General features: G+C 47.2%; 1 protein-coding gene across 2 annotated transcripts in view; it reads right to left on the reverse strand.

Moving 5' to 3' along the window:
* Positions 1–289: 289 nt before the first annotated feature.
* The window catches only part of GAB3 (GRB2 associated binding protein 3), a 63,913-nt gene continuing 43,503 nt past the window's right edge, over positions 290–20,699 (reverse strand). Inside the window, exons 2-10 of one of the 2 annotated variants that reach the window (XM_063170574.1) lie at positions 20,253–20,556; positions 14,813–15,029; positions 13,931–14,403; positions 11,388–11,440; positions 9,884–10,133; positions 8,684–8,765; positions 7,002–7,104; positions 5,660–5,773; positions 290–4,650 (exon numbers count right to left, since the gene is read on the reverse strand). In XM_063170574.1, the coding sequence (XP_063026644.1) occupies positions 4,534–4,650; positions 5,660–5,773; positions 7,002–7,104; positions 8,684–8,765; positions 9,884–10,133; positions 11,388–11,440; positions 13,931–14,403; positions 14,813–15,029; positions 20,253–20,556 (1,713 nt within the window). In that variant the 3' untranslated portion in view covers positions 290–4,533. Of the gene's footprint in view, positions 4,651–5,659; positions 5,774–7,001; positions 7,105–8,683; positions 8,766–9,883; positions 10,134–11,387; positions 11,444–13,930; positions 14,404–14,812; positions 15,030–20,252; positions 20,557–20,699 lie in introns of both variants that reach the window. The other variant, XM_063170573.1, reaches the window with a different exon arrangement.

Below are 20,699 nucleotides of genomic sequence, written 5' to 3' on the forward strand. Positions count from 1 at the left end.
CCTGCCCCTTGGCTGTGACTGGGGGACTGCAGCTCTCCCTGTCCCAGGAGGACACAGACATCAGCCCAAGCCACAGCTTCACAGTTCTTTGTTACTCTGCATATAATCTCCCTGATACACAGGCACATGACATTTGTTTGCCAATTTGTTTCAACTTGCATCCAAATATTTTATATGAACAAGTCACTGCCTAATAGGAGAATTTAAAAACGGAAACAGCATGAAATGAAAGGTGTAGGAGCTTATCCCATGAGCACTTTCACATACCAAAATAATTAAAGATCACAGCTACCTTTTATATTAATTTATTAGAAAAAAGATACAGTTTAATGTGCAAATATGTACACCAAACATTACAATGAAACATGAGGAAGGTGAGGCCCTTCCCTCTAGCAATGACTTGTCCCTTCGTAACAGAGATGACTGTTTAATGCTTCCCCACAGATTTACAAATACAAAAAAAAGTATAATGCTTCATTTTCACAAGAAAAAGTTTCTTTTTATTTGAAAACAAAAAATATCCTGGCTTTGACATGGCAAATGTCTGCTATTTTGGTGGCTTTCATTTTTTTTTAAACCTGAGCAAGTTTTGCAGAACAGGGGGACAAAGGGAAGGCATTGCCCTGTACTTCGTTCTCATCACAGCATCTGGTGGTCTTTGAATTACTGAACTACTTACTGCAAGTGAATGCAACTCCAAAACCTACATCTAGGATGTAGTTAGTGACAATGAAGAAAGCAGGTGCTACCAGTGGCAAAGTGAGCAGGCTGAAAACACCTTGCTCCAGTTACATGGCTGCTGGCATTTCTCAGGTTAAGTGTTCATTTCTGCCAGTAAGGAAATTAATGCTGCCTCCTGTTATAAAGGAATTAGAAATGTCCAAAAAGCAAATGAGTTGTGGACCTGCTATGCCTTGGTCAAATGTGCAGTCACTGAAGGAGAGAGTAAGGCCATATTAAACACATCAGTGGGGAGAACCCAACAATAACCACAGGACTCAAACCATTGAGCTTGGTTGTTTTCCATGTCATCCTGCAACCAAGTTTCACCCAGCAACTCCACAAGGTGACATTTCCAATTAAACCAAAACAGCTCTGCTCATTTAGTGCTCTCCCTATTTTAATGAGAGGCCCCAGCAGTGCTGGAAAAGGCACTACAATACCTGGGCTGGGCAGTGCCAATTCCCTCAGCAGAGTTTGCTAAGGACCACTGGCCACTCTGTGCTCATTCAGGTGCAGAGCATCTCTCTGCATCAGCTCTCACCACACTTTTGGAAAAAATACACGCAAGTAACAGACCCATGGCAAAAAGAGAACATCATCAGGAGTGTGCCTGGCTGGCCCCAGAGCCAGTACTAACCAAGGGCTCCAATCTGGGCTATATTTTCAGTCATGACAGTGTCAAAAGCTGACTCAGTTTTCACATTTTCTTTCCTTCTTGGTCAAGGGATTAGGATTTAAGAACAGCCTTAACTGAACAGCAACTCCTTTTTGCTCTGTAACACTCCTCTACTGCCAGCAGTTTGCTCTTATAGGTACTGGCCCACAGGTTGGTCAGTCATGGCTGCTGCAGCTTCCTTCACACTCAAATCCTTAGTGGTGAGGTGGCCACAGTGGATTTGGCTTTGCCATCCTCCCATCATCCTGCTCCTCTTAACCCTCTTTGAAGTATTGTGGAATTTGACCAAAACAAAAGGAAAAAAAAGCCTTTGAGAAGGACTGCTCTGCTTTTAAATTTTATCCCCCAGTATTTTTTAATTGCTCCTGTTTCATGTGTTGTACCCGCACAAGAATGTATGCCATGGGCCTGCAGCAGCTAGTAAAAAGGATGTTACATGAAAAATCAGAATAGACCCTCAAACTTAGCTCTAAGTAAAAGTTAGAAACCAGTGAGCAGCATTTGATCAAGATAAGAGTGTTGTGAGGGCAAGCAGGGGACACAGGAAGTAGAAAGGGGCCATTCTCCTCTAAGGACAGTCCCTGCCAAGCTATATGCTTATGTCCTTTTAGGGGAGTAGAAATCCAGATACAGCTCTTTCTTCTCTAAACTTCTGAATGATCTGTTAGCCAGGTTTGTTGAAGTTTAAATATTTTTACAATAAACTAGAATAACAAGAGAGTCAGTTGTCTCAAATAACTTGGTGTTTTTCCACTTGAGAAGATTTTCTGACAGCATGAAAGGAAACACTCCAGTCAAACACGAGCTGATCTGTGATTCTGATCTACATCAGAGGCTGCTCTGCCATCGCTCCACAACCTGGGATCTGCAGCAGCAGAACATAACTTCACTCACCCTTTGTGGAGGTTGTCTGTCTGTAATTTAAAATGCCTTTTAGCTGGTCTTTTAACCCTTCCAGTGCATCAGCACATACCAAGAGCTTTCAGTGACACATGTTATTTGCACACTTTGAAAGAAAGGCAATTCTTTTGAGCAGAAAGGCAAAGGTCTCAGTATCCATAGCCCTTCCCTGCTTCCCTCTCTCTGACACCTCTGTGCAGGTGCAGATCACACTTCTCCCCTGTCACAATATCCCAGGGCATGGGTGCTCACAGCTCTGCTAAGTCAGTTAGAGGACAAAACAGCTGGGTGTTAACAAACTAAATTTCACACCAGACAGACAAGGTGCATGTGGAAAAGTCGGAATTATTTTCAAAATTTTTATGAACATCAACTTCAATTTGAGAGCTTTGGTGAGGGGGGAGAGGAGCAGGGCAGGAGGGACCAGCAGGTCAGCTACCTGCAGGATAACCCCAATTTCCAAGCAGCAGCTCTAGTCCAGGACACTTCACCCTGCAGGCCTGGGTGCCCCATTTGCCCCAGCCAGTGAAGGTGCTGGTGACCCTTGTTCTTGCAGGGTAACCCAGTGAGATCCTGGTCAGCACAGATCCCCAGGGGCTGGGCTAAACAAGCAGTGAGACCTGCAAAGCCCTTCAGCTCTCTTGAGGTAGGAGGAAAACTGTATTTCTGTTAGCCATGTTGCCTCTGCCATGGGATGAGCGATGGCCTCCCAGAGTGCCTGAGTGATGGGAGCACACAGGGGGTAAGGAACAAGCTGAGGAGGAGCCTTGACATGCCAGTGGTTTCTGCAATGGCATTTCTATGACCTCTGTTTGTAGATTAGAATTTTTAGAATGTCAGGTTACAGCAATGCAAGGTGGTAACAACAGGCACATGAAGGGAGGCCAGGGAATTGGCACTGTCAGAGAAGAAATCCTTTGTAAGGGTCCTGTCTGTCTGTCCCTGATGACAGGATCAGACCTCTTATGGCTACTGGGACTCACCTACAGGAGCAAAGCCTGTGAGACCAAACCCAGTGTGGGTCACTCAGCACCACTGCCCACTTCCATGAGTCAGGTGGCTGTGTGCCACTGTAAAATAAAGACCACAGCCAAGCATTTAAAGTTAAATATCTTATAAACTATACACATATGTCATCCTGAGATAGTGCCTGTAACAAGTCCCAAGGTAGATAAGCTTCCTGAGCCCAGAGGTCCTCGTGCTGTGTGAGCACATTGTTGTCCTGTTTTGGCAGGCTCCTGGCCTCCCAGAGCACGCTGCACTTCCTAATGCTCTTTTTTATTTTGGGGTGGGTCTAGTGAAACAATCAGATTGACGACTGCTACCAGCATTCCAATGGCATTCCTTCTGCTGTTCAGATGAAAGCAGTCTTGATCCTTTGCCAGTTCTCTCAAGGCTTGCAGAAACAGGCTCACAGCTTCCCTTTCTATTTTTTGGCCAGCCAAGAGCTGTGTGGCTGCAGCCTCCTACAAGAAGAGCAGCTGTGCTGTGCTGAAGACACTTCCCAAGACAGGGGAGGAAACATCAGTAGGAATCAGACAGAAAAGTGACAGGTATGAGCCACAATGGAGGGAAGAAGCTGAGTACAGTGACCACCATCCAGAGGGTCAAAGACCATGCATTCCAGTGGCATGGACACGTAGTTCTGTTTTGAGTTCTGACAGCTTCAGCTCACAGCCAGACCTTTTAAACCCAGGGGAAAATATTTTTCAAAATTCTCTTTGCTTAAGCACTATATAGTCAAAAAGTTCTTATTATTGTTTCAGTATTTTAGCCCTTAGTTGATTAGTCACCAAAACCTGTCAGATGCCTGTTGCCACAAAAGCACTCTGAGCACCTGCAGCATTTGTAGGAATATCAAAAAATAGCTTTAGCAACTAGGAATTATGCACAGAAGGAGAAGGCAGGAGGAACTAGATTAATACAACTTGTAGTGGATTTGTTAACATTAAGTGTCTGACTCGTTGCAGAATCATGCCAGAAAATGGTACCATGGAGCACACTGGTAAGGGCAGTAAAAGGCTAATGCATTGCTTCAGTCATCAGTGAACCACTCACTCACTCAACATCCTTCTTCCAGCTGAAATCAAAGGTTTCCAGGAAAAATGCCTCTACAGACTGTAAGCATCCTACAACTCTCTGCCTTTGAGCTCTCCTGTGATAGCTGCTTCATTAACATTGTGGTTCCAGTGCAAAAAAAACCCCTCCAGATCCCTTCAAGAAATCTTCTTCCTTTATACTTTTGATTGCCGTTCATCTGTCCATTCCTGCTTAGTGTTCTGTAAAGCTTGAGTCTTCTGTTCATCTACCTGGACATAGTCCACTCTCTGCTCCTCAGACAGAAAAGGTTTCTATGGGACAGAGAAGAAAAAACCAATGTTTTAATTTTCACGTTGAAAAGGGGTGCTAGTAAAACTTAGCTTGATTTTCTGTTTTCCCTTTCCCTCGTTCCTTGACTGCTTCCCTTCACCGTGAAGCTCACAGTGACATCAGCTGACAAAAGCATTGCTTTACAGCCTGCTTTAGCTACAATCATCCATCTGTCACCCTGTCACTCAGCCCAGCAAGTGAGGGAAACATGCTGTACTGGCTATTTCCCTGCAGATAATCATTCTCTCCTCATCTGAGTGATGCTGCTGCAGGGATAACCTAACTGATTTCAGATACAGGGAGGGTTTAAATAAGAAAGCTTAAGAGTCATGAGTCTTTTGCATCTGGGAGTATGGGCTGATGGGCAAAATGATAAATAGGACATAAAATGATCCCAACTGACAACAATTCATTGCTTTGCAGTCATACCTACCCACCACTTGGGCAGCTTAGAAGTTCTTTGGAACAAGGAACACATTTTCTCAGTATTGCAAAAGAAATTGAAATGGTCTTGGTGATGCAAGAATAAAGATGCACATTTTGCCAGATAATAAGAGATGGTACAGTTTTACCCCATGAATTTATTGTGGGCTGCAAACTTGTTACTGCAAAGAGATTTTTGGGAAAAATAGCAGGAAAGGCTTTGTGGAGACTTGATGAAAATGACGGAGCACGCAGAGATCCTGCAAGCATCAACCTGCTGGCCCACAAGCCCTCATGGCTGCACTTCCCAGAGCAGTCTCATATCATCCTCATATCCTGTGCTGAGCTTGTGTTAGCAGCATCCCTCTGAGTCACTAAGGACACCTCAGCACCCTCACCATGCTTTTATCATATTAACCTTGGGCCTGACACAAATACAGTCAGCTGGGAACAGGGCTGGCTTCATCATGGCACTCAGGGCACCTAGCAGAATGCAACCCTGGGTCTGGATTTCCTCCCAGCAGACAAAAAGGCAGGAGGCTGTGGGGTTTTTCAGATGACTCCTACCTTCTGCACAGGGGATGGGGAAGCAGAGTTAAAATCCAGTGCTAAGTAATCAAGGTTAGATTTCCTTGTCCATGGAAAAGCACCACTGTATGGAGAGGTGGCCTGTCTGTGTTCCTGTCAGGAAAAAAGAAAAACTTTTAATGCTCTAAAAAACATGATTCTAGAAGGAAACAGGATCACAGCTGGGAGCTGGGAGATACACCTGGCAGAATGTGAATGAGAACAGTCGGGGCCCTCTGTCTAAGCCAAAGGTGCATTTGGTTACTAACCACAGCATAACACTGATAATTGTGGGATAAAGAAATTGTGAGAACATTTTTCTCCTGATAATTCTGGCAAAAAAACCAAAACAGACTGATTTACACTCAATTTTATCAAGGACTTGTGTTCAGCTTCTCAATCCAAGCCCTCAGAATGCTCAGATTTGCAGGGGTGCCCACTTAAACATCATCATTCAATGAATTTGAAGAAATGGTGAAAATTCAGTTCAAATCTAGAAACTGAAAATTATTCTCATAAAATCACAAACATATGTCAGGTTTTCCTAGACTAGAAAAACCAAATAGGGAATGGTTACAACTGGAACTGCCCTCTTGAGCAGATTTCAGTCTGGTAGAGATGTGGGTTAAAATTTGAAACTATGATTTATAGAGACTGTGGTCAGTTTTGCAATATATTTTTATAGGTATTGGGCTTTGGCTGTGGAGCAGATCTGTAAACATTGGCTCAGATGAATGGATTTGAGATCTATTTCCACCTAAAATTCAAAGTAAAACAAGATTCTGATCTTTTGCAAGATATGGCTAAAGACTAAATGAAAAAAAAAGGAAGCCACAAAGCCAGATGTTCTTCTTTCATGGGATGGGAAGTGGGGTTAGTGCCACCAGCCAAAGCAGAAGCAATGAGACTTTAATGGGAGTTCTGTTTCTGCACAATATTTGTGTGTTTCTTTAGGAAGTGCACTAACGGCTTTCTGTTATTTCCTAGGAGATTTTGCAAGGCACACTTTTAAGAGGTGAAAAGATTTAATTTTCTTTTGTCTTAATGAGTTCTCATGTAAATATGGCTGATCCCTGTGATCTCTTGGAACTGTTCAGCAACATTCGTGGGCGAACAGCTGAGTTCTGCAGAGCAGGAAAAGGGCTTCCCTTATCTCTCTGTAAATTGGTCCCAGTGTCTTTGGTTTAAAACCATTTCATCATTTGAAAAAAAAAAGAAACAAACCAGAAGGCAAAGGACAAACCTCCTCAACATTTTTTTCTTAGAAAACAAACTTCTGCATTCTCCATCAATGTGAGAGAGCAGCATAAAGCAAAGGATGGCTGTGTGAAAATGACATTACCATATGAATGTAACTTTCTTCCTCTTCTCCGGAAACTGAATTGGCAAATATTCTTGCTGAATTAATACTGTCTCTTTCTGGTGAGATAAAGCTCATTCGATTGCTATGAAGAAAAACACAGGAGAGGTTAAGGAAGCATCTTACAGATGCACTGAAATGAAGCCAAAGCCTGACACAGTCCATATGGTGAATAAACTCACACTAAGGCTGCAGCCTTTGTGGAGAGGATGTCCAAAGCCACTTCTTAGTTCTAGAAATAGTGTGCTATATTGCTGACGGATTTTGTTGATTTTTTTCCTCTGGGATTTATGAAAGTTTGCTATCTGGTACAACAGAAACCATAAAACATTGAAGCAATTCTCTACCAAGGGGCACAGAGCTATCATTCATTTGGGTGATGATGGGGGCTGTGCAGGTATCCACATTTTGGGGACTGATGTGAATTCATCAGTCTGCAAAGGAACTGGGTCTGGCTTTGCACACGGTGTCAATGCCTGCCACCCGTGCTGTGGAGAGGGCTGTGACTCAGCTCTTGCACAAGGAAATCTCTCCCATGAACACAATTCTCTCAGAGGTGCATGGTGAATAAATTACCACAGGCAAGCACAATGGGCTTGGTTAATAGGAAATTAGATGGCCTCTCTGTGCATGAGCAGCATAATTCCTTTTGCTGTATTAGTTTCTGGCATAACTTTTTTATTTTTGTTAGTGTAAAACATGCAAACTCACTCTAAGCTCATTATCCTTCAGGACTCTGCTCTGTGTCAGCACTGATTAACCTCAGTGCTCTGGCAGGGGTGCTGGGGAGGCAGGGTATTGGCTTTCCCTAACAGGCAGTGCCAAGGGGCTTAACCAGCCTTGGGCTGGATGTGAGAGAGGGCTCTGCAACTGACAAAGTGCTCATCTTGTGTCTCTTTTGCCCTTCATGTGACAACCTGAAATGGGGGAGTGGAAATACCATGTCTGGCACTCATGCCAGCAAACCCCCACATTTTCTGGAGTGCCCAGGGTGTGCAGAGGAGGTTGGTGGGAATTCATGGCTTTTGCATGCACACTTCAGTACAGCTGCCTTTTTTTTTTGTGCCAAGACCTCCCAGCCAGCAGGCTGAAGGCCTCTCCTGCTCACAAGTTCCCTGAAGATGGGTGTTCTGCTGCCCTTGGAGCCCAACAGTATCATCTGGTCATACTACCTGGGCTTTGGGATCAAAGGCATTTGTTTTACCAACAACTAATTTCTAGTGACAAAAAGTCATGCCAAAAGTTCAAGTCTGGACTGCTGTGTGGCAGTGCAGAATTCTACACCCAGTCTACAATTCAGGGAGCTCTTTATCTGATCTGGTTCTACTTTGCTGTATTAATTTTAAGAAGCAAAAATGGCTCGATCATAGTTTAGGCATGCCAAGCTTTTAGCCACTGTAGCAGCCACACCAGAGTGCAGACCAGCTCCAGGTTAAAAGGAACCTTCAAATCATGACACTGAATTCTCTGGAGCTGCCCACTGTGAAAGGGAGCCCTGCTTTTCAGAGACAGCAAATGCCTGGGGGATACTGAAAGGAACCTTGGGGAACTTCTGTTTGTGGACTTTGCCAGGAATCTTTATTGTGGGATGGGATAAGTTATTTTTAACTCTACTCCATGCTAATGCTCAGAAGATTGGAATGGCAGGTTTCTTGTTGACTTACTAAGGCACAGTCCACATCCTGGTCACAGCAGCGTGCTCCCGGATCGTGGAGAGATTCCTCAAGTCCAGAGGAGGTGGTCGTGCTGTAAGAAAGAACAAAAGGAACTATGTTTTCACTGAAAAGTACAGACTGTTCAGAAAAATGCAGTTTTGTATTAACAGAAAGAAACTAACAGAGTATTTCACAGAACATAACCAAGAAGGAAATCAGTAACAAATGACCTCTTTGGTCAGTGCTGGAAAGCAAAGTCCTCCAATCACCCTAAAATAACAGAATAAATATGGTGGGCATAAAGAGACCAAATGCCACACGAGATACATACACTTGCCCCAAATATGCTCTGTATATGCTGCCTGGGAGAGGCTGGTTCAGCCTACAGGTTATAACAGGTTTTGGATTGTGTTCTAAACAAAAAGGTCCAACACATGGAGATCAGGACCATCCCTGTCACCACTCAATGTACACATGCCCACCATTTTCAAGATCCTTTAAGGAAAGTATGAGTTTCCTTTTCCTCATGGCAATGATCTAAATGTCTGCCCCCACTTTACAACAGCACTGCCTGAACCAATTTCTGAGTAACTATGTGGTTCTGAAACCCCAAGAGCTTTATTGTAGGCTATGTTTAGGCAATTTCCCCACTTGAAATCTGAATTTTGTCCCCAGTATATTCTCTAGAAGTGCAACCCAGATTTTGGACATGCCATGAAAACATGAGTGGAAAATTACCATCAGCAAAAGCATCTGCAGAAAATTCCTGATTAAACTAAGACAGCTGTGCCTACCCAAGAGAGGTTTAACCACAGCCAACACATCAAGTTTGAGTACTTGAGTGTTTGGATGTCCCATTCCTGGCAGGTTGGAGAGCTGGTGAGACAGGAGTACATGTGCCTCAGAGTGGCAGGATTTAGCCTGCTGTCTCTGCCAGGCTAGGTCCCCTTGGCTGTTTGCAGTGACAGTCAGAGCCAGGCACTGTTCTCACACAGCCTCCTGGGCTGGGACTGCAGAAGCAGCCGTGGAAGCTCTTCCTCACTCACAAACCTCCCTGCAGGCACATCCCCGGCTACAGTGCTGGAAGTGACCGTGCAGCATTTCAACCCATCCTCTAGAGGGAGAATTGCTTTCAGACACTGTCAAAGGAGGTCACCCATGTCCCCACCAGCAGGACCCCCAGGCTTTGCACTTGAGGTCAGGGCTTACACTTCCTCCGAGGCTTGAGGTCCCGGTTCACCGGAGGGGGCTCCACGTCGGAGGGGAGCTCGGGCAAGGGGCTGGTGAGTTTTTCAGTGCTGACCACGGGGAAGGTGCAGGTGGCGGAGCCGGGGCTCATGGGGATGTAGCCGTCGGGGGAGCACTCGGAGGCGGGCGCGGAGGGCGACGTGCTGGGGCGCATGGGCACGTAGCTGTCCTCGGAGCTGTCGGCCGAGCACAGCGGGGAGAAGCGGCACGGCTGCAGGGCAGGGAACGGAGAGAGGGCTCCATTAATGCACAGCCCAGGCACCTCCCAGATAGGAGCTGGGAACACAGGGCACAGCGGGGACACAGAGAGAGGGCTCCATTAACGCACAGCCCAGGCACCTCCCAGCCGGGAGCTGCTGGGAACACACCTGAGCTGAGCCCAGCTCTGCTCTGATGGGATAAGAGACAAACGCGTGAGTTCAGGTGAACCCTCCAGCTCTGGAGGACGCACCTGAGCTGAGCCCAGCACTGCTCTGATGGACAAGACAAACACGTGTGAGTTCAGGTGAACCCTCCAGCTCTGGAGCAGTCCACGCTGAGCTTCACGAGTCACTGCTGGAAGCTAGGACCAAACTGACTGGGGACTTTATTGGTGAAATCAGCCAGCTTCAGTGAGGCCGCACTTGCCTCTCACAGCAGTAATTCTGACCTATAAAATGAGGTCAGAGTTACTACTGTGAGAGGCAAGATCCTGATCCTGACAAAAAAAGTCTGAAAGGACAACACCTGATGAACTAGACTCTGGCAAATGTGGAACCTGAGAGAGCACACACAGACCTACAACTCGCTTCTGATCACCGAGAATTAGCATTAGGAAATCACTTTGTGCACGTTAGCGCTGGCTGAGTGGTGAGAGGGAGTGATTACAATCCTTGCAAGCTTTCAAAAAGGAGAAAAATATAAGTTGCCCACCACCAGCAAAGGATCTGCCACAGAAGACAAGATCCAGCCCCAGGCTGAAGACTGGCTATGTGATGTGAGATGGTGCTGTTTAGAACTGTGTCTGTCACAGGCTGAGGCAGGAAGCTGTGGACTGACAGAGCCTTCAACCACAGGCACTGTGACAGCAGACATTTTCCAATGTCCTAAAGAAGAGATATCCCTCAGGACCATGGGGTGATAGTCTTCTTTAGACTCCTTTTTCAAGGAATAAGCCATTTGCCCTGGTGCTCTTGGTCAACAGTTTAATTCATGAAGCTACTGGGAACTCTTGTCATAACAGACCCAGCTTCATCTGCTTTAAAAATGGGGTGCTCAGGATTGAGGCCTCTCCCTCCCTCTTCTCTCAAAGGCTGACTGAAGCCACAAAGCAGCCAGCACTGAAGTTGCCCATAGCTAGGCACTTCTTCCATTTCTTAAATTCTTCTGCTGAACAGAGGAGAGGAATGATTGAGTATCAGGATGTGATATGATTCACTGGGAAGTTTCTGCCAGTGTTTTAAATTTGTGCAAACAGAGTACTTACCAAATTCAAGCTAAGCCTCTTATCTCGACTTCTTAGGGAACTGCCTTCCATGTCTGCTGTGAGGAAAAAAAAGTGATTAAAAATGGGATAAGGCAGTGCAACCTTACAGAGATAATTCTGGAGTAAAACATATGGCTCTAAAATAATTGGAGTTTTATAAAGATTCCATAACTCCTAAATGAGGAAATACAATGACACTTAAGATGAGATCCAACTCAGCAGCATTTCAAGAGTGATTACATTATTTTAAGTATGAAACCAAGGAACCTGTTCATGTATAATCCAGCTGAAACTTATGCCTCCTGTAACACAAACAGTTGGGGGAAAAGGCTGGTGTGGGAGCAAGCAAGCAAGCAAAGATTTAAATGCAGCTCCTGCTCTATTTGTTCTCTGTTTTCCCATCTGTCAAACTGGGGAAATTATATGAAAAGGGGCTATTATAGATATTATTTCTTGGATATTTATTTTGGAGCCTTTTAAGGTGCCAGGGAAGCAATTGTTATTGTACAGAAAGTGGTGTGTGGGGGAACTTAATGGTAGGAGAAAAATTCTTTGTTTTTTCATCCAGAAGTGCTGATGTGGTGCAAGGGGCTCAAGGTGATGGGGAACGAGCAGCCAGATCATGGAGACAGTCACCAGTCTCTTGTGCAGGTGGGCCTTGGTATAGGCCAATTTTATTTTCCAAGCAAAAGCCAAAAATGTTAAAATCCAGCATTTAGCACATAGAAGTTCAGCTGTGGGAGATGCTTATAACCACCATCCTTTCCTGAAAAGGGGCTTTCTGTGCAGAAAATGGCTTTTCTGTGAGAATGCCTCAAATCCCTGCAACCATGTTAATCCATTCCCTGCTCTTATGGCAGAGATGTCAGTACTGCAACTGGGGGCATTTCTGTGGTACCAGCCAAAAGGGCTAAACAAGAACAAAGCAATTCTGTTAGTGCAAATACATCTTCAGAGAGACACAGTCACTGTCCTGGGACAGCTACAGTTATTTATTTTGGCAAAAAGACATTGAGGCTGTGGCAGGTACCAGGATACAGGTGCCTCACAGCTTATCCTCCTTCATGGCACTTCCACTAGCTCATGCTGCTTTCTCCCTGGGCTAATTGCATCTGTGCACCTTTTGCAGGTTAGCAGGGCAAAAAAATAAGTTAATAACTTGAGTGCACTCACTGAGGAAGCTGGTGAGGAACTGCTGCTTTCTCCCTCTTTATTTTTCTGATCTTTCTTGTTAAACACATTTTAATTCAGAGTTTAACCCTTCAAACGGCTTCAGCTACACTTAGGGTAAAAAAAAGTGGCAGCACTTACTAATTCATTGCTGCCCCCATCAGGCAGAGACAACCCTGCAGCACAGCAGCACAACATGACATTTGGCCACTTAATCCTCTTAGAGACATTTTGGTGTAAATTAGGTTGGAGGATCATGAACCAGCTGTGTTGGAGCAGCACACATGCAGAAGCAAGAGCAGCACCTCTCAGGGAGAAACCAAATGTAGCTGATAATTAAGAACAGCAATTCCACTGATGGGTGTTTCTCCAGAAACCTTCCAAGAATTGTCTGTACACTGACAGACTGAGCAGAAATCTCCTTGCTTTAGCTTCTGAGCTTCAAGAGCAAGATCTAACAGCCCCACACATTGTCTGGTCATTCAAACTGCAGGAGTCTAAAGGATGCTTGCCCTTAAAAACCTACACTTTTTTCCTCATCAAAAATGAAGGTTTTCACATCACTACAATATACTTGATGATTTCCAACCAGGTATTCCAGCTGCCTCCCTCTGTCCTGTGGCTCCATGTAATAGTTTTCTCATACTGCATATGCTGGTTTTTGACACCATGATGTTCTGGGTTTTGGTTGTTGCTCCTGTTTGTGATGAAGGTGTTTCAGGAGCAAGTGGAAAAGCCAGCTCAGCTCAGAGTGGAGTTTGCTTTGCAGCCTTGCCTTGCTCTGTAGCAGCAGGTTTTCAGACTGCCCAGCCTGAAGTGCAAGGACAGAGTGGGATTTGTTCAAGGACAGGCAGAGTCCCTGGTTCAGCCAGGATTACATCCCATCCCCAGTGTCTCCCTGACTTCCTGGTCTTTACTCTAAGCTGTGAGAAGACACGCAGCTCTCACAGAACAGACTGTGTGCAGCAAAGCAGCACAGCTCCAGAGGCATTTCCCACATTTTGACCTGTATAAACAGAGATTGGCACTGCCCAACTCAGTGGCTGACTTCTCATTTTGGTTTTTCTACTGCTTTCTCTTCTGAGGAGGAAGGGGGAAAATTAGCAAGGCAGGAGGCACCCTGAAGGGATCAGAGCCAAACTGCTGCCCATCTGCACACATACTGAGAGGCTTCTACACAGCAGGAGCAAACCTAAGGGACTGAATCCTGCTTGCCAGTTCATTTGAAAGCAGCACTTGGTGTTACATTGGGTGGTGTAAGATTTCACAGAGGGGAGGACAGAGAGGCACAACAGGAAGTCAAAACCACTCTGTGCATGTGGGCAGCTCCATCACACTGGTGCTGCTTTGCTGCCTCTTGGAAGTGCACTCACCTTTCCAGTTCCTCATGTTGTCCAAGCTGGACAAGGAGATCCTTCTGGGCACCAGAGCCACCTGGGCCCGGCAGATGCCCGCGTGGCCGTTCTGCAGGGCCCCCAGCTCCTCTCCCCTCCTGTCGGAGAAGTGCGTGGGCTTGGGCGGCCGCGGCGGCGGCGTGTTGGACAGCACGTCCAGCTGCGTCACCCCAAAGGGCAGTGCCTTCTGGCTCTTGTCAGCCTGAAACTCAGGGCTCAGCGGCGTCCCCAGCAGCGGGGAAGAGGAGGAAAAGTCACTGCATGGCCCACTGATGTCTGTGCTCCTGGACACCACGCTGGGATTTGCCACTGCGGCTCCGACCTGCTGCACGGCGCCGGCGCTGGTTGGCTGTACAAGGTACAGGGAGGGCTGGGATTGCAAGGAGTCAACAAAAACATCGTCTGATGATGTTTGCTCGAGAGATCTGTCTGAATTTGACCAGCTGTCACACCTGCAAGGAGACAGAGGTCAGAATCTGAGCTTTCCTTTTCTCCTGGCTGTAAGAACACAGCAAACACAACACTCAACCTACACAGTTTGGGACAATATCTGTCCCTTCCCTCTGAGCTGCACTGGAGGCTGGGGCGCTTGGTGGAGCACCTTGGGCAACAGCAGGTGTCTAGGGGGAGGCTGTGTGTCAGATCCTCAGCCACCCACCTTGGAAAGGGACAGCACCAACACATGATGCTCAATCACTAATCTGTGCTATGAAAAGCACTCTGTAAATTGGATTAGGCTGGTGGTCCCCTGTTGTATTTGGAAGCCAGCCCTGAGTGGCAGGGCTCCCTGGGGCTGTGCTTCATGCCTGGACAGACAGAGGGGGGCTCCAGCCCAACACACGTGGCAGAGCCCAGACTCACCTGTTGTGGCTGAGCTTGCCCGACTCGCAGTTGGACAGGAAGAGGTAGTCAGGGAGGAAGACTGAGCCCGACTCGCTGGGGGTCTCCTCGGCGGCAGCGTCGGCAGCAGCAGCGGGCTCCACTGAGAAGGAGGGGTCGGCGATGCGGGACGCGTGCGTGGAGGCAGCTGGAGAGGGCTGTGGGGACGAGGTCGTGTGAGACAGGCTCTCCACAGAACCTGCAATGGACACGGATGGCCCGGCTGAGAGATGGCTCTGAGTGCCCTGGCTGTCACCACCCTGCTTTGCACCAGGGATGTTTTACACCAGAGCAGCAGAGAGTCAAGGCAAACACTGGTTCTGGGTACAGGGGATCCTGATTTTGCTCCCCCTGCCCAGGCTGTCAAAGTCCTGCAGGCTGCTTGCTCTGGGGTCCCCCTCTCCCTCCTGCAGCCAGCAATGAGGAACAGACTCTGCTGAAGAAAGAGCTGAGGCACAGTGGCCTGTTTCATCAAGTGGTTTTTTAGTATCTAATGCAAATAATTAATTATTCATCTCCAACACTTCAAATTAATGGTGACAAGGAAAGGGATTGGTTTCTTGCCACTTGCTAGATCTCAGTAGACAAAGCTGAGCTTTCCAGCTCATGGAGTAGCCAGACAAGCTCCGAACTTGTCTGCAAGCTTATTATGCCTCTTTCAGCTGGCCACCAGACCACAAGAGTTTCTCTCCTGAGAAAAGTGACACTACTTTTCTGGAGGCCACAAGGTACAGGGAGTTCAAGCTCAGTGCTCTGGGCATAACACTCCAGTGTCCCCAGCACAGAGTAGGATGGCAGTGGGACAGGAGGGGGTCTGGGCTGTGGGCAGTGGGGCTGGCCCAGAGCGGGCTGCCTGCTCACACCACCAAGAACACCATCAGTGGCAGCCTGTGGCTGTGATACCCATCTGGCCTGAGCACTGCCTGGCAGCAGAGAAGTCTGGTTGTGTTCCTCTCCTGGCCTCTGTCCCTGCAATGGCTGAGCCACACAGAGTCAAGCTAAACAAAGCTTTTGGGGCATTCCAACTCAAAAAATCAAGTGCAATCCAGACCTCCCGCAAGGGGCAGCTGTGGGGTGGGAAGGGTGTCTTTACAGAGCAGCTCCCCAAAAGTAGCTGCTCCTGGCAGCAAGCTCAAACAGTGGCACCAAGAGCACAAGTCCTCAGGGAATATGATTTCTCTAATGGAGTTTCAGGTTGCTGCATGGCAGTTCCTTCACCAGAGCTGTGTGGGGATGGGGCAGTGCTCACTGGGTCCCTGGCACCTGCAGGGCTTGGCAGTGGATGCCCATCTCTCTGGCTCAGACACTGCCTGAGGCAAAGCTGCCAAACCCTTCTCCAAAATGAAAAACCCCACAGCAGAAACAAACACAAGAAACCAGGAACTGCTGATAAAACCACACTGAGAATTAACATGCCTTCAACGCGCAGCAAGATGGCAGATTTCTGTAATGCTGATATCCAGAACTTGATGGAAATGCTGGGAACCAGCCCCCGATCAGCTGCATGTGGTCCTGTGCCCCAGATCCTGCACTGTGTGATGAGGTCCTAAGACCCTCCAGCAGGTCCAATCTAGTCCCAACCTCAACAGAGGCACTAGCCTTGGCACTGCACTAGGCTGCTGTAGTCACTTCTCAGCCTGGGCAGTGCTGGGTTGTCCTGGGTTGACTATATGATGCTTTTATCCCCATCTGAAAAATAACTTTTGTTCATCATGCTGGCTCAGACAGTAACTCTGCTTTTCAATCTAGGACTCAGAGCTGTCTTGCAAGCTGACAATGATCAAACACACACTGGGCTAACTCCCATGGGATCTCAGAAAAGCATGTTCACTTCACCATCTGACTACATTTAAAAAAACCCCAACAAACCAACAACTAAAACTGCCACAATGCATAAGAAAGAAATTAATGACATTCTGAGTTATTAACACAGAGAAGGAACAGGCCTGAACTCCATCTGGTACTCACAGGGTTTAGCCATGGATTATCCCATCAGGAAAGGCTGTGAGCTGCAGACCACATGGCAACGGTTGTGAGCAGGAGGGAGGGGTGGGGACAGCACAGACCTGCCCTTCCCTGACCTTCAGGGGCTCAGGGACCTGCAGCCAGCTCCTCACAGACTGTTCCTGTCCCTGCCAGCTCTGCTGGAAACCAAATCGTGTGCATTAAAACTACCACAGCAGCTGGGCAGAATAAATTATGCATGGCTACTTTCAACAATGAGAAGGCAGAAAATAGGTTTGGTGCCTGCCATCCCCTTTGCCAGAGAGACAGCAAGAGGCTCCAGCTGCCAAAATAACTGCTTTGGTGGCTACTAACACCAAACATTTCTGCCCTGCAGTTATGGAGAAAGCCCCCACAGAGGCTGCACAGCATCTTCCACAGTGACCTCTCCCATCAATGAAGGGCCATGGCTTGGAGAAACAGAGGGCTTTTCCCTTCTGCTACAGACCCCAGCCCCCTCCCCAAGAATTGCTGTGGTGCAACAGCCATGCAAGGACATGGTGGAACAGGGGTGTTCTTCTGACATCAACCACCCCCAAGGCTGCACTGACATGCCAAGGTAGAAATAATAACAGTAAGGTTTCCTAATGAAACTGCTTAAACACCTTCCCACTAGTTTCTCCAATTAAAAGGTGGCACATTGGATTGTGTCAATTACTCACACTTCAGCTTGCACATGGTATAAACTGTGCCCCTGCTGTCCTACAGCCACTTCATTCGATCCCTGGGGGATGATGGCTCTATTGGGAGGTTCCACCAAAGATGGAAGCAGGATTTTGCTGAGATAGGGCGGGAAAACCAGGAGCAAGGCCTCTTCCTCTCTGCTGCAGCTGACTCCCCAAAGCTGCCAGCTCCCTGTGATTCCCAGCACAGCCAGCAGCACTTTCTGGTGGCAGCAGTGTGTGAGTGCTGCTGGCAAGTCCTTCCTGACAGCCGCCCTCCCAGGTGCTTCCTGACATCTGCCTGGAGCTGCCATGTCATCTCTGCCTCCCAGATGTCCCCTCTCTTGTTGACTACAGAGCTGTGCTCACAGGAGCTTTTGTAACTTCACTCTGCATCTGGCTGCCAACACCTCTGGCGTGGGGACCTGGCTGTCCATCCTCTGCTGCTGGAAGGGACTAACTGGGAACAACAGGACAGCCTTTAAAGCTGAGTCACTGCATAAACCTGTGGCTACACTTTGGGCCTTAGGCAGAGAAAGCAGCAGATTGTGTTTTGGCCTCAGTCACAGCAAATTTTCAGCCATGCACAGATTAAGAGTGATATGACTCATAGCAGGGACTAGTATTTTTTAAAGCAGAAGCATTTAAGTTTAAAAAGCATGTGGCATTTAATAGGGCTTTTCTTTTCTAATGTTAATTTTAAAGGGTAATTTGTTTAAACCTACAGGCTTTTGGAGAATTTAGGAGATCCTGAAAAGCTGAAGCAATTAGCAATTCTTTGAAATGTGATGTGCAATTTTTGGAGCTGTGCAGATTTAAATCAGAGGATCTGGATGTGCTTGGCAGCCTGACCTGGATACACCCCAGACCTGAGCTCACTGGCAGGATAAATAGAAGCTCTTAGGAGCTATTTGGCATTAGAGGCACAGTAAGTGCATGTCTGGAGGCTTAGCTCACACCACCCCTGATGAGGGCTGCAAGTTCAAGTGCCAGACTTTGTACTGAACCAAGGCAAATGCTCGGCAGTGCTGAACTTCTTGGGGGGTGATATCTGCCTTGGAGTGTCAGCTTTCCCAGCTGCTGCTGCAAGAGCTGTCATTTCTCATCCATCAGTGCCCACAATGGCAATCTTTGCTCAGGGAGAAACACCAATGTGTAATACTCTGAGTGTTGTCCATGTGCAAGTCTTACAAGCAATAGTGCATGGCACCAGCAAAACAGAGAAGGCATTTCCCAGTGTAAATGCATCTGTCTGGGACAGCCACTGTCTCAGCTCCTCTGCCACAGATCACATTCCCCATGGACATCCTCACAAAGTGCCCAAGAGAAGGCTGCCTACACATTTAGAAACAAAAATTATTTTTCTCTTTTGCATAGAAGGGTTTACCTTTATTTCAGAGTAACTGGTAAACTTGTATCTCAAATAAACCTGCACCAGCAATAACAACCCAAGAGCAACAACTCAGCATCAACAAAGGCAGAACAGTAGGAAGGTGGTTACTGAATATCCCTAATTCCATCCAGCCTCCAAAGGGCAGCAGACTCCAATCCCTACCAGAGCTACTTTGAAATTTGTATTCATGGGCAGCTTGTACTGACACATAATCTGTCAGCAAGTTTTCATGGTGGTTTCTGAAGTGAATGGGAAGCGAACAGACATCACATTTGTAACAGGACCACTGCAGTGTTCTTGCCACTCCCATTTCCCTCAGAAGACACTGCTCAAAAGGCAGCTAAGCAATGCCAGGAACCATGATAGATTAAAATAAAACCTTTCCCATAGCCTTTTGTTTCTTATCAAGTTTCTTGGTAATGGTGTGGCCATGCAGCACTTGCAGACACCAGCAGCACAAAGACCATGGAAGGATGAACTGCCTGGCCACACATGATACCCCCAAACACATCACTGCCCCAGGGCTTGTGTCCCTCCACGGCCCCCTCTTCTACTCCTGCACTGCCTTTTATCACATTGAAGGCTTCATTCTGACTCACTTCCTCTGCAACTCTCAAATTGCTGCTCTATCTGCCCCTTGGAATTGTCAAGGGAAAGACAGATTGCTGTTATCTGAGCCTGATTGTCTCATTTAAAAGGTAAGTTAATGATGGTACAGGTCCCCACTTTAATTACTGGCTACATCCATCTTGGAGTGGTTAATTCTTGGCAGCTTTTCAAGAAATTCACTCTGCTGAGTATATACAGGTGTAGGGCCTGGCAAAAGAGCTGCCTTGATACTTCACTGGCAGGACCATCTCTTAAGTCTATACACACACTTCTAACACTCCTATCCTCTGCCTTTTCTTTGTTTTCTCTTGTTAACAGACTAAGGCAGCTTAGTATTTCTGTCACTGATTTATGTGCAGGCATATACACCCAAGTCTGTGCACATTCCACACCCAGAAAAGCCTGAGAAAATGGGAGTTGTGCAGGATGCTTTCCTGGAACAGGTGTCTTACATTATGCCTAACTAAATAAATACAGGACATGTAATGAAATAAATGGCCCCAGAAGATAACACTAAGTCAGCTTTTCACATAAACAGCACCTTTTCTTATTAAGGAAGAATTGCTTCATCAAAGTGAGCCCAGGCAGCCAGTGAGTATTTCCACTCAGCAGCAGCGCAGTCCCTGAGAATCAGATCAGGGTTTAGCAGCATCTCAGTCTGCGTGGAGCTACAGGAACCAGCCCAGCCTGACAGCAAGGTCGATCCTGTCACCCCTGGGCATTCTCCCAGCCTCCAAGATGAGCATGACCCTACCTGTGCCATCTTCCAGATGTCCAAAGTTACAGATCTGGCTGATGTTGCGCACCCAGATCTGCATCTCCTCCTCGGTCTTGGCTACCAGGTAGAAGGTGCGGTAGGTGGTCCTCACGATGAAGACAAAGTTGTTCTGGAACTCCTTCCTGATGAAGTTGGGCCCCGAGTGCTTGAGCACCTGGCACTCGTTGAGGTCGATGGTGCGGATGGGCTTCCTGGAGTGGCTGTTCCTGTAGTACTCCAGCACGTCGGGGTTCCCGCTCATGCGGCCCCTGCGCAGCACGAACCAGCGCTTCCGCCAGGCCTGCGGGGGCAAAACAGCTTCAGAGCCAAACTCCACCGCAGCAGCCACCCCACACAGCACCTGCAGGGCTTCACAGGGCCCCTCAGCTCATGGAACCCAGGCATCAACCCAGCACTGCCAAGCCCGTCACTAAACCGTGCTCC

Source organism: Melospiza melodia, chromosome 16 (genome assembly GCF_035770615.1).
Source record: "Melospiza melodia melodia isolate bMelMel2 chromosome 16, bMelMel2.pri, whole genome shotgun sequence".
Lineage (NCBI taxonomy): Eukaryota > Metazoa > Chordata > Aves > Passeriformes > Passerellidae > Melospiza > Melospiza melodia.